General features: G+C 47.7%; 5 protein-coding genes across 5 annotated transcripts; 3 read left to right on the top strand and 2 right to left on the bottom strand.

The window, feature by feature from the left end:
- The first annotated feature begins 315 nt into the window (after positions 1–315).
- F9C07_2279517 (40S ribosomal protein uS7) lies at positions 316–1,675 on the top strand. The gene is made up of 3 exons (XM_041284075.2): positions 316–616; positions 805–988; positions 1,054–1,675. The coding sequence occupies exons 1-3, from the start codon at positions 474–476 to the stop codon at positions 1,369–1,371; spliced, it is 645 nt and encodes a 214-aa protein (XP_041140734.1). The 5' UTR covers positions 316–473; the 3' UTR covers positions 1,372–1,675.
- On the top strand, positions 1,676–4,564 carry F9C07_2279516 (protein required for actin cytoskeleton organization and cell cycle progression). Its single transcript, XM_041288325.2, has 4 exons — positions 1,676–2,039; positions 2,107–2,142; positions 2,211–2,498; positions 2,557–4,564. The coding sequence occupies exons 1-4, from the start codon at positions 1,993–1,995 to the stop codon at positions 4,445–4,447; spliced, it is 2,262 nt and encodes a 753-aa protein (XP_041140735.1). The 5' UTR covers positions 1,676–1,992; the 3' UTR covers positions 4,448–4,564.
- Positions 4,565–4,839: 275 nt separating this feature from the next.
- Positions 4,840–6,234, top strand: F9C07_2279515 (ribonucleotide reductase inhibitor-domain-containing protein). Its single transcript, XM_041284076.2, has one exon. The coding sequence runs from the start codon at positions 5,066–5,068 to the stop codon at positions 5,837–5,839; it is 774 nt and encodes a 257-aa protein (XP_041140736.1). The 5' UTR covers positions 4,840–5,065; the 3' UTR covers positions 5,840–6,234.
- On the bottom strand, positions 6,235–9,983 carry F9C07_2279514 (Hsp70 protein-domain-containing protein). The gene is made up of 3 exons (XM_041284082.2): positions 9,729–9,983; positions 9,524–9,665; positions 6,235–9,462 (listed from the first exon to the last, which is right to left on the bottom strand). The coding sequence occupies exon 3, from the start codon at positions 9,449–9,451 to the stop codon at positions 6,494–6,496; it is 2,958 nt and encodes a 985-aa protein (XP_041140737.1). The 5' UTR covers positions 9,452–9,462; positions 9,524–9,665; positions 9,729–9,983; the 3' UTR covers positions 6,235–6,493.
- On the bottom strand, positions 9,984–11,950 carry F9C07_2279513 (protein dml1). The gene is made up of 5 exons (XM_041288335.2): positions 11,820–11,950; positions 11,663–11,740; positions 10,949–11,590; positions 10,350–10,894; positions 9,984–10,292 (listed from the first exon to the last, which is right to left on the bottom strand). Exons 2-5 carry the CDS (start codon positions 11,732–11,734, stop codon positions 10,034–10,036), a joined length of 1,518 nt encoding a protein of 505 aa, XP_041140738.1. The 5' UTR covers positions 11,735–11,740; positions 11,820–11,950; the 3' UTR covers positions 9,984–10,033.
- Positions 11,951–12,182: the final 232 nt, after the last annotated feature.

Raw genomic sequence — 12,182 nt, 5'->3', positions numbered from 1 at the left:
ACGCAGATAAAAATGTAATTTCACGTCTTTACAGTTTGTACAACTTGTTTGCTGACTGAGGATATACCTAAAACTGTTTGGTATACATTGGAAAGGAGACTAACACTCTTTTGACTGTACTGTACATATGGGTCAAGTAGTACTACGAGAATAGACACATCTGCGGTTCATGGATTATAGGACTACTTTCTTATTTGGGAATTAGCACTGAACCTCTATGTAAACCAAGTTGGGTTTAGTGTTCTGGGCACTACTAGCGCTACCATCACATGACTTGTGGAACATGATTGGTGTCGGGCCAGTGCCCTAACGTGTCCACAGAGCTAAGCGAGCGCACCTCGATTTTCCTGGCAGCCAAAGGAAACATTTCAGCCGACCGACTGCTATCGTCGACGTTGAACGCTCACCCAACGACACCGCCCGTCACCTTTTACGAATCCCTCCCTCGACAACAGGTGCATTCGGCGTCCATAATGTCTGACCACGGGGAAGTCGAGGTCGAAAACACTGCGGCCTTCCAGGTCCTCCCCAAGGAGGCTCTCGCGGAGATGGGAACCGTGAAGCTCTTCAACAAGTGGAGCTACGAGGATGTTGAGATCAGGGATATTTCCTTGACGTAGGTGCTTTCCAATTCTTTGCGATTTTCTGTGCTACGATAAAACCACGTCCGTCCAAGCGCCGCCTGGTTGAATTTGAGGTGGGAAATGATGCGACAACGAGGGAGGGGAATGAACTGTGGGAGAGGGATGCGGAAAAGGATGCATATACGGAATGGAATTTGCTGACTCGAATCTACGCACATAGCGACTACATCCAGATTCGTAACCCCGTCTACCTTCCTCACTCCGCCGGTCGTTATGCCGCCAAGCGTTTCCGCAAGGCTCAGTGCCCCATCATTGAGCGCCTGACCAACTCGCTCATGATGAACGGCCGCAACAACGGCAAGAAGCTCATGGCTGTGCGCATCGTTGCTCACGCTTTCGAGATCGTACGTGCATCTTATATGGTGGACTAGCCGAGACCTCAGACACGAGATACTAACAACTTCCGCAGATCCACATCATGACCGACCAGAACCCCCTCCAGGTCGCCGTTGATGCCATTGTCAACTGCGGTCCCCGTGAAGACAGCACCCGTATCGGTTCCGCCGGTACCGTCCGTCGCCAGGCCGTTGATGTTTCTCCCCTCCGTCGTGTCAACCAGTCTATTGCCCTCTTGACCATCGGTGCCCGTGAGGCCTCTTTCCGTAACATCAAGAGCATTGCTGAGTGCCTCGCTGAAGAGCTTATCAACGCTGCCAAGGGAAGCTCGAACTCCTATGCCATCAAGAAGAAGGACGAGCTTGAGCGTGTTGCCAAGAGCAACCGGTAAAGGGATAATGTTGGGCGTATTCTCCGTTTGGTCCTGTTTCTATATGTACTGGAGTGGACGGGGGGTTCTATAGGATTCAGTCGATTGGCATGCATCTGCGCGACTGTACATACCTCAAAACAGTCACTGGAGGGAGCAAAATCCAAAACGAGAATGAGACGGCTTTCTTCTATAGTAGCTGAGATGCGATCATGAAGACCTTGGGCTTTTAAGTCGGTACCTTTTATTTTGTTCAACGAAAAAAAGATCTTTTCAAAACTCCATAGATTGCTCTGTCGTGATGACGACCAACGTAATTCGTTTTGGCTGCAAGTCATGTCGCGGCTCAGCTTTACCAGAGCGCGTAGGCCTAAGGAACAGAGGGTAATACTTGAACCTAAAGCACTTGGACTTTTATTCAATTTGCTCTACAAGAGATAGGCGGATCGAAGATGTCTAGCGCAGAGCGACTTTACTCCGAACGTTTTGTCGCTTATCGATAGGCTCGCCCGTTCCCGTGTAGGAAAAAAAAGTTCGGATCTGTTATCAAACCAGAGCACTACCACATCCCACCCCCAGTTTCTCTTTCCTCGATTCTTTCACCACATACTTTCGAGTGTCCGGTGGAAGCTTTCTATCAAAATGGTAAAAAGGAAGTTGGGAGCCTTGGAAAAGGTTGAGGCCGACCTGTGAGTACTTGACTGTCATCTCCGTCCCAGAGTTGAAGATTTCTCTTGCCACTAACTTATTCTCCAGGCCCAATTTACAGCATAAAATTCGAAGAGACCCAAAGTAAGTTAATCGCGGGACTCGAAATGGTTATACCTATTAATAGTTCGCTAATATACATCGTATTACAGATCTTACATCGAAGATTTCCGCGCTCAACATTATCAGTATGAGAGTCACCGAGAAATTTTCATGGCAGCGCCGACGTCGGCCACCGATACGGGCATCATCTCATTGCGCGAACTGATCGACTTTGTTGCTCACGTTGCCGACTGTTACCCAGACATTACCAAGGACTTCTCTCAGCAACTCATGGACATCTTAACGCAGCACCATTTAGTCTTGGAACCGGAACTTCGAGAGAAGATCGTGGGGAGTCTAGTACTGCTGAGAAAGAAGGAGCTTCTTGACTCTGCAACGTATGTTGATATCATTCAGAGACTGGGTTTATTTCGTTACTGAATATTGTGGCTGCAGATTACTCCAAACCTTGTTTCCTATTCTCATTACGACGCCTAGCAAAACGTTACGGGCATTGATCTTCCAAAAGATTTTAATGGATCTTCGTTCTTCGAACGCTAAGACAACAAATCACAAGCTCAATCGCACCATGCAGACTGTCCTTTATAACCTGGTGACATCTGATCGTGTCTCATCCAAGGGTCTATGGGCCATCAAGCTCATTCGTGAATTATGGAAGCGGCAAATCTGGTCCGATGCAAAAACTGTTGAGGTCATGAAGGAAGCTAGTTTGTCGGAGAACGAGAAGGTCATTATCGGTGGTGTTCGCTTTTTTCTGGGCGGAGATCAAGAGCGCGAGGAAATGGAAGATGAGAGCAGTGACGAAGAGGCTATAGACCTTGGTAAGGTCAAACACCAGGTCGGTATCAACAAGAAGACCAGGAAGAAGTCTCGCGCTGTGGAAAAGGCGAAAGCGACTGTTAAGAGAAAGGAGCGCAAGAAGAACCAACCACACCCATTGAATTTCTCTGCGCTACATCTTCTACACGATCCCCAAGGCTTTGCAGAAGCTTTGTTTTCGAAACATCTGCAAAATTCTAAGTCCAAGCTCAATCTAGAGCAAAAGCTTCAGGTTCTGCAACTTGTAACTCGCCTTGTCGGATTGCATAAGCTGCATATAATGCAGCTCTACTCTTATTTCCAGAAATATCTCACTCCACGGCAACCTTCGGTCACCTCATTCTTGGCATCGCTGGCGCAAGCGTCGCATGATTTGGTCCCTCCGGATGTGCTTGAACCGCTCATTCAGAAGATCGCGAATGAGTTCGTATCTGAAGCATCTGCATCATTGGTTGCTACTGCTGGTCTCAATGCCATCAGAGAAATCTGTGCACGACAGCCACTTGCAATGAATGAGACTTTACTACAAGATCTCGTTATGTATAGAAAGAGCAAGGATAAAGGTGTTGTGATGGCAGCCAGAGGTCTACTCGGTCTCTACAGAGACCTCAATCCAGAGATGCTGAAGAGACGTGACCGCGGCAAAGAGGCATCTATCGGTCTACGCTCAGGAGAAAAGAAGGAGAAGCGCTTTGGAGAAGAAGAGACTGGTGGTATCGAGGGCTTGGAGCTTCTCGAGCAGTGGAAGGAGGAGGAACGCAAAAAGAAGAGGGCCGAAAAGGGGCTTCCTTCTGATGCAGAAGACGGCGAGGATGAGGAGGATGAAGCAGCCGACTGGGACGCTTGGAATGTAGAAGACGATGAGGACAGCGATGATTCCGGAGGCTGGATCGATGTCCAGAGCGATGCTGAAATCGACCTTAGCGACTCCGACGATGAGAAGGACGCACGCCCGTCCAAGAAGGCCAAGCAGGGTGCCTACAATGAAGAAAATGCCAATTCTGAGACCGCGCAAGATAAAACAGAAGCTCAAAAGCCAAATATTGCCACCATCGCAACCACACGTATTCTTACACCGGCAGATCTGGCGAAACTCCAAGAATTACGCACTCAAGCAGCTGTTGACGCACTTGTTCCAGGTGCCAAAGGTCGTCGTGGTCAGACTAACGCTTCTCGGCACAAGGATGATCCTCTGACGGCTGAAGAGATTGAGGGTTTGGCTGCTCTGTCCGCCGGGAAAGCAACTCGTGAAGAACGAATTGCCCATGCTAAGGAAGGAAAGACTGATCGTGCTGAGCATAAGAGTATCACCGCGAAGAGAAAGGAGCGTAAGGAGGAACAGGGTAAGAGTACAACGAATAAGGAGAAGGCTCGCAGAAAGAACATCTTTATGACCCTCGGTAAAGCAAGAAACAAAAACAAGAGGAGTCTTGTGGAAACTCGCAACATATTGAAGGCCCATCAAGACCGACAGAAGCGTGGCGGCAGGAGAGGAAACAATGGTTAAAGCTTGATGTGTATATGCTGAGATATATCATGGTTTAGAGTCTTGGTCGCTGTAATAGAGCGGTATCTTGTTCTTGAATTTACATTGTTAAAATTTATATTGAGAAGATATACTGTCCTTGTTTTCTTGTAACAGATCCCATTCACTACCCGTATAATAAATAGCTTTGATTCTTGACTGCGACAAGTGTTCCACCGAGACTTTCTTGACCGGTTTGCAAATAACCAGTACTGATCAAATCTAGCCTGGTCGCATAGGGCAGGACGCAGAAAGTCCGACGAGTCCCTATTCACGGATGAACCTTGAAAGCCCTAGTCACGTCCCAAAGAAGATATATTGGATATGAGATCAACACGTGCTTATGCGCGTCACCCGCGTCGCGTTTCCCGCCGCCCAGCCTCCAATTTCCGTCATCACCTTTCTCTTCTCTTCTTGATTCCAGTTGTCCGCTGTCATAGCCTGCATTCTCTCTTAAAACTTCGTATCGAATCTCACACGCCAGCATCGAAGTGGATCCCCCCCAAGTGGACCTCAAAGAAAGAGAGAAAGAGGCCTAAAAGAAGAAAAACTAGAAATTTTCCATAACCTCCATCGTCAACAATTTCAAACTACACCAAAATGTCTCCATCACTTCAGAACACGACTAAAGATGATGATCTGTCGTCCAAACGCAGGCGATTCCAGCCACCGATAACCTCCTTCTTCCCCGCAACAACAGGAACAGATCACCCCGATAGCCTATGTGCCCCTCACTTATCATATACCCACTACTCCACCACCACATCCTCCCCCATGCCCGCCGTTGATGCAAAAATTCAAGCATCGCTACTTTCAGTCGGCATGCGCATCCGCAAATCAGTTGCCGAAGGATACAAAACTCGAATCCCTAATTCAGAAGACAAGTCAACTCTCTATACAAACAAGACCCCGATCGCCGGAGGTCCAACTGCCTATACCGAACTGGCACCCTTCTGCGGCTTAACAAAATCAGGCGATTCGACCACCCAACCCATGACTCATCCTTCCTCGTTGTCCTACAATCAAATAGATCAACTCATCACGGATGATGGAGATGCTTTCTCTCTCCCACCAAGTAGCCAGGAATCGGTTGACTCGGTCCAAACAACCGCACAGAAGCGAGCATACGACTGTGACGAAGATGATCTCGATGACGCATTCGATGAAATGCCGACCGGAAACAACTGGCAGAACTTCTTGGACCCGAGTATAGGCATGAACTCCGTGCCCGGCCGTACTATCCTCACACCAAGTCTAGGGCAGCAGCGACGTCAGTTTGTTGCCATGAAGACTCAAGCGACTATTGACGTTGATGATTTCGATGAGCCCACCTTCCTTCGTAGGCGCGAAGAGGTTGATATGGATCTATCCTGAATGGAGCTAATGTGGCCGGGGTCCAGATGGGAGGCTGGTCTAACTGTTATGTTGTATTCTATCGCTGGACCACCCTTATGTTGACATGATTGCTCGCTGCGCTATCTGAAAACTACTATGAGCACGGTATGATTATTGGATTGGTTCCGGTCATTCGCCCCGAGTCTCTGAGCTTCTGGTTAAGTCGAGGTCGGCATTTGAATGTTTCCTTCTATTATCTCTTCCTTGCATATGTTGAGACAGCATTTGTTACTTTTGATTATCGTCAAGCGATTGTATGTACAAATACCCGCATTTGTTATACATGGTTATGCCAACTGTACCTTTTTACTATGAGATCTATATCATAATAATGTTACTTGTATCAATAACAAACAAATAATGATAGCATGTCTGTGTTACTTTGACTTCTCTTTTTTGCATTGACAGTATATTCTATCTAGTTTACAGCCCATGTCCTCAGTAGGGCAGATGAGGTTAAGCAGAACAATAGGGCGCAACGACAAGGTCTTGAAAAAGGTCCTAATTAATCGAAGCTGGACCAAAGAAATATGCAGTTCCGAAAGAAGTAGGCCTAAAAAAAGAAAAAAGAGAAAATGTGAACACAGAAAATAACGCTCAAGCCGAACTCCATCATTTAATCTGCAAATAATACTACAGTTCGTCCTTCACATTGGCCTTCTGTTTCTGTTCGTTCTCCTGCTGTGGCTTCTCTTTCTGGGCCTTCTCGGACTTGGCTTTCTTGCCGTTCTTTTTCGACTGATCCTTTCCGGACTTGGCTGCCGCTGCACCCATCTTCTCATAAATGCGGTTCATGGTGCGTTCGAGCTCCCTGAGACGGGTATCAAGCTCAGCCACAGTCAGAACTGCGTCATCGGATTCGGTCAGTTTCTCCTGAAGAGCAAGTTGGGTTTCGAACCAAGTGTTAGTGGATTCAAAAGTTTGAGCCAAACCGGCAAGGTCAGACGGCTGGAAGATCGAGTACTTTGGACCCGTGGGTTTGGCCGTTGCGGTGGTTGAGATGGTTTGAGATGCTGTGGACGAGTATGGGTCTTCATCCAGGTCTTCAAGTGGGTCGGCGGTTGAGGATGGCTCACTAGGTGAGGTAGCCGATGAAGTTTCTTCACTAGTAGAGGGTGCAGATAAAGACGAGGAGTACAGATCTTCATCCTGCTTGACTTGCTTCTCCATGAGGTCCAGGACAGTCTTTGCATTCTTCAACACATCCTGAAAAAGTTCAATACGAGCTGGACGAGCGGCATTTTCTTGTTTTCTCTTAAGCGCAGGATTGACAATGTCCTTCAGGGCCTTGAGCCTTTCTTGGAACTCTGATGTCTTTGCATTTTCGCCGTCGCCATAAAGCCAATCACTAGCAGCAGCGGACTTCTCCTGTAAGGCTGCCAACTGATCTGGCTTGATTACCTTGGCAAACTCCTCGTCATCTACAAGGTCACGGCTTCGGTAAATGAACGACTCCAGCTCATTCAAAGCCTCTTCACGTAAGATACGATCACGGTCCGAGGCGTCAAATGCGGCCAAGCGGGCTTTAACGCGGCCAAGCTCTGTCTTGGATAGGGCAGGAATTCCTAGAGGGGACGACGTGAAGCGAATGGGAATAGTCTCCACATTGGTCTGGGGCGATGTCTTCTTGTTTTCTTTAGCGGGAGCGGTAGAAGTAGCGTCGCTGGATGAAGTTGTTGAGGCTTGGGGCTCCTCAGGCTCAAGAGTTATCGACTCGCTAGGCTCTCCATCTTCTTTAAGAGGGGCTTGCTCCTTCTTAGAGCCTAAACCGAAGAAGCCTTTGACGTCTTCGACAACACTTCCCGTCTTAGTGTTCTCAACTTCGCAACTCACGGCGCCATTGACAACCTCGGGAAGACCATTAACGGGGCTCAAACGAATGGAAAATTTGGTAGTGATATTTGCAGGCGAGCAGCCAAAGCTCTCCTTCAGTTTGGCGACAGATGCCGTAAGATTTTGCGTCTGTACACCCAAAACTGGAGACTCAACCACATTACCCTCCAAGGGAATTTGCTGGTAGAAATTGAACTCAAAGTCCTCAAGGTTCTTCACGGTGATCTGCTTCTCAGGGCCAACTTGGGACGTGGGTGTGAACAGCTTCTGCTGTCTTTCTCGAGATTCAGAAGGCCACTTCAGCAAGACGGGATAACCAGAGACGTCGTAGGCCCGGATATCCTTGACGCGGAAGCTAGGGCTGAGGGCAGCCCCCTTGAAGGCAGCGCCAAAAACAGCAGCCTCATCTGCGTTAACGCTGGTTCTGAGTTTGTTGGTCGCTCCGCAGACCCTCTCCAGCTCCTTCTGGACAAACGGGGTACGGATAGCTCCACCGTGCAAAATGACAGAATCAATGTCGTTCAGTTGTAACCCAGCAGCTGCTAGAGCTTGCTCCAGAGGCTGTCCAACCCGGGAAATATGCTGTTCTGCAAGCTGCTCGAACGTAGAGCGGGTGATGCGGTATTTGAAATTGAAGTCTTCCTCATAGAGGTTTTCGAAAGAGGCTCCAGTTTCAGTGTTGGCGCTCAGAACCTGGCGAACTTTCTCAGCGTCCTTCCAAAGCCGTGCCATGGTCTTGCCATGAGAAGCGATATCGGATGGTGCGACACGATCTTTCAATTTCTTGTCTTGAACCAAGTTTGCAATCATGTCCCCGACCACGAGATCATTCAGAGAATCTCCACCAAGGGTCTTATCCCAGCCTGTTCCTAGAACATGGACCTCCTGAATTGTCTTGTTGAACTTTCCAACATCCTTCACCGAGCGACTTTGAAAACGAAGGACGGTGGCGGTTGTGGAACCCGCACCCATATCGTAGACGACATGATACTCGGGTTTCTGCCCATTGGACACACTGGGGAACTGACGACTGGTTGCATAATTTAATCCAACAGCAAGGCCTTCACTAACAAAAGCGTCGACATTCAGACCCGCTAATTCCGCAGCCAACTCTAGACTTCTCTTCTCCTCAGCCGTGTAAAAGGAGGGATAGGTGATCACCACATCTCTGATATCTGAGCCTTTCCCGGCAAGGTTGTCAGCGTTGACTTTGACCTGCTTCAACTGCATCGCCAAAAGTTCCTCAACAAGGAAGATATCCTTCCTTTCTTCCTCGCCAAGTCTATTGCTTCGAAATCCGACGGTTCCCCGCTCAGCAGCGTTTTCTAGCTTCAAGGCGGGATACCTGCTAAGGTATGTTTGAACCGCTTCATTCCCGTCGCCGTTGAAGGGAACTCCCAGTAATATTTTCAAGTTCGCGTAGACATCGTCCGGATACCGTGCAGCAAGTGCCAGCGCGTCGCCGCCGTAGAATCTCTCAGGAAAGGGCGCATTATCTCTGGTGGGTTTGAATGCAACAGCAGCAGATTCCTTACGTTTCGAGTCTTTTGTGAGTACGATCTCCAATGGAATTCCCGGTTTCACAAGCACCGCTTTGAGATATTCTGTGCCCACATCGATACCAATCACTGCAGATCCAGCAGCAGCAGCGGGCGCGGGGAAGGCAAGGAAGAACAGCAGAAAAGGCACTATTAGGACTGAAAGAACCGGTGAGGATGTAAATAATCGCGGTGAAGCATGTCGTAGTTTGGGAGCCATTGTCTATATATCTGTTGTAATTATATGGTTAATCACCCCACCTTTCAATAGCTTGGATATGGGACACTTTACTTTTGAAGATATGCTTATTTCTTCTATAAAAGAAAACACTATCCGACAGGTCTAGATAATCTTCTAGAATATGTGCAAATGGGAGTTTGGACCAAATGCCGAAATGCACTTAAAGTGCCGGTAGAGGCAAACTTGTGGTAAACTATAAGAACGAGTTAGCAAGGGAAGAGAGTGGGCTGGATGGGAAGTAGGGAAAGCCGCATACGTGAATTTAAGTCAGTCAAGCCATCCAGAACGCGATCACGCACTGAACTACTGGCCACCTGGCAGTAAGCATGAGTAATAATTTGTGATGCCGAAGTATCAAAGGGAAACTTTTGGAGAGGACACGTTTGGGATCAAGGGATGCAAACACCCCCGAACTCGGTCGTGTTTGCACCGGTGGTCCCTGCAGATCACGGGCCCATAAGGATGACTTTACTTGTACGTAGTATTGAGAACTCCCTTGACCTAATACCAAGGGTTATTTTAACACGAATAGAATGTTCCATATATTAAATGTTTAAGCCACTATATGTCATCGAAATCCGAATCATTCGACCATCCGGTCTCGTAAGATTCTCGAATCTCCCCCAGTCCATTGACGAGTGTTTCACGTTCATCGACGCCAATGATTCGTCCAGCAACTGTCTCCAACACTTTGATTCTTTCCGCTGTCCGAGAGGATGCAGTAAGTGCTGCGAGAACATTTATCTTGTTCTGCTTTGCACCCGAGAACATATGACTAGGGTAGCTATCAAGAATAGGGAATGCCAGGGGCGTGTGGAAACTGCCTAATGTTAGACGAGTACACTAATCACGTATAAAATGCTACGCTGGCTCTCACCTTTGGAACATTGGTGCTGAATTGTAGTAGCGCTGCTTCCGAGAGAGGCCAATATCCTCTTGAGCAACGGACCCCTTGTCCTGGTCAAGGTTGGTTCCACGCCAAACCTGAAGTTGGTTGAATATATGTGAGTTACTGCTTCCACGTCCATCGTAGGTAAAGTCCAATTCAAATTTTGCTTGAGATTTCGCGGCTCCCTGTTCCGAGGCATTTGTTTCAGTCAATGGTCCTTTAACGGGTAGGTGCTGTCTGTTGCCTCCATCGTCCGCGGTGACGGAGGATTGCAACTCAAATATTTTGTGAGTGCCGTCATCACCGGCTAAGGAGGACTCGAAGTCATGGAATTGCCGAAGACGGGTTGGGAGCGTAACGCTTTCCATAGCAGAGCTTATAAGTGCAGTAGTATGCCATTCGGAATGCGGGTCGAAATGCACTTTGCTTAGAGTGTGGCTAGGCGGATCAATAATTGGCGTATACAGTGATGACTGGGGAGAGATGCTGTATATCGTCCGGGCTTTATTCATATCCCGTTTAAGTTGGGTTTGCTGAGATCAGGAGCAAATTAGGTCCATTGCAGAGCTAAAAGAAGAATAACTCACTCGAGACACCCTTGATCCACCTTCAATCGCCCATACCCAGATAGACTTTTTGCCAAATTCATCTCGCAGCCTGTCGACATATCTAGCAGAGAAACCACCCCAAGCATCATCAGAACTTGTGAACAATTGAATTGCACGTAATTGATCACACTCCTCCGCGAATGGTCTCACATCTCTATCCAGAAGATCATGCTCTTTGTCAAGGTCACTAAACAAATCTTCTCCGACACTCCAATCTTCGAAAGGCATAATCATGCTGTTCAGCTCATAATCATTCAACTGAACAATGGAACGGGGGTGATAAAAGAGGCGATTATAATCAGACCAGTACCGAACTGTTTCGGTTGTAAGTTTGGGAGCAGGGAGCCCTGCATCTAGATTCTTCTGGTAGTCGCTTTGAGAGATTGGTGTCTGTTGTTGTATGACTTCTTTCCCATCCCATAAGCCTTGGCCGAGGTTTGCATCCTCGGTCAATTCATACAAAGCGTTATACTTTCGAAGAGTACCAAAAGCGCCTTTTAAGTCATATATTACTGTCCTAGGGGTGAAGGTTTCTGTCCCATCTGCACCCACACCAGGACGAAAATGGACGTCATGGTCCACCGGAGATTCCTCTTCTCCATTGTAGGTAAAATAAGACTCCTGTCATTTCCAAGTTATTTGAGCAGTGCTCGATGAAATGTGTTTGGACCATTAACTTTAGATAATATGTACCTGGAGATTCCAGAAATGAGTAGCCAAATAATTGGCCCGCTGCCCTAGTTGAAGGGTAACGATTTCATGCATGCTTAACTATTAGTGCGCGCACAGTGACATTATTAGCACACACACACACATTTATTAGATAACTTAAGGGCTATAAAGTACATACATGGTAGAGGTCCGGTAGAAGCTGAGATTGTATCAACGAATATGAATTAGTCCAAGTGCGAGTGTATCTGCTTCTCAAGAAGAAACCCTATACAAATTTAAATGGAATTATTGCTAGTATTGCAAACGATACCGCATCACGAACGCACGGACCAGGGGGTGGGATTCTCGCTTCCAATTACGGTTTAATGTCCACCACATTCCGCGTGATAACTCTAGACCACATTTGGCAAAGACTGGTAGTCAAGGGCAACGATCACATGATGTGCCTTGGGTGGGCAATAAACAAGCTAAGAGGCGTTGTTGTGGGTGCGTCACCGATAGGGATCAACCGAACACCTCCACAACGATCGATTAACGACGG

Source organism: Aspergillus flavus, chromosome 1, assembly GCF_009017415.1.
Source record: "Aspergillus flavus chromosome 1, complete sequence".
Lineage (NCBI taxonomy): Eukaryota > Fungi > Ascomycota > Eurotiomycetes > Eurotiales > Aspergillaceae > Aspergillus > Aspergillus flavus.
Note: the sequence above shows the minus strand (reverse complement) of the source record. Positions and strands in the feature narration are given on the sequence as shown.

Excerpts from the sequence above, each read along its gene's own strand:
- F9C07_2279517 (XM_041284075.2), top strand. The coding sequence starts at position 474 with ATGTCTGACCACGGGGAAGTCGAGGTCGAAAACACTGCGGCCTTCCAG. Across the intron at positions 617-804 it reads ATCAGGGATATTTCCTTGAC|CGACTACATCCAGATTCGTA; the intron begins GTAGGTGCTTTC and ends CTACGCACATAG. Across the intron at positions 989-1,053 it reads TTGCTCACGCTTTCGAGATC|ATCCACATCATGACCGACCA; the intron begins GTACGTGCATCT and ends CAACTTCCGCAG.
- F9C07_2279516 (XM_041288325.2), top strand. The coding sequence starts at position 1,993 with ATGGTAAAAAGGAAGTTGGGAGCCTTGGAAAAGGTTGAGGCCGACCT. Across the intron at positions 2,040-2,106 it reads GAAAAGGTTGAGGCCGACCT|GCCCAATTTACAGCATAAAA; the intron begins GTGAGTACTTGA and ends CTTATTCTCCAG. Across the intron at positions 2,143-2,210 it reads AAAATTCGAAGAGACCCAAA|ATCTTACATCGAAGATTTCC; the intron begins GTAAGTTAATCG and ends ATCGTATTACAG.
- F9C07_2279515 (XM_041284076.2), top strand. The coding sequence starts at position 5,066 with ATGTCTCCATCACTTCAGAACACGACTAAAGATGATGATCTGTCGTCC.
- F9C07_2279514 (XM_041284082.2), bottom strand. The coding sequence starts at position 9,451 with ATGGCTCCCAAACTACGACATGCTTCACCGCGATTATTTACATCCTCA.
- F9C07_2279513 (XM_041288335.2), bottom strand. The coding sequence starts at position 11,734 with ATGCATGAAATCGTTACCCTTCAACTAGGGCAGCGGGCCAATTATTTG. Across the intron at positions 10,895-10,948 it reads GTGGATCAAGGGTGTCTCGA|CAAACCCAACTTAAACGGGA; the intron begins GTGAGTTATTCT and ends TCCTGATCTCAG. Across the intron at positions 10,293-10,349 it reads TCAGCACCAATGTTCCAAAG|TTTCCACACGCCCCTGGCAT; the intron begins GTGAGAGCCAGC and ends AACATTAGGCAG.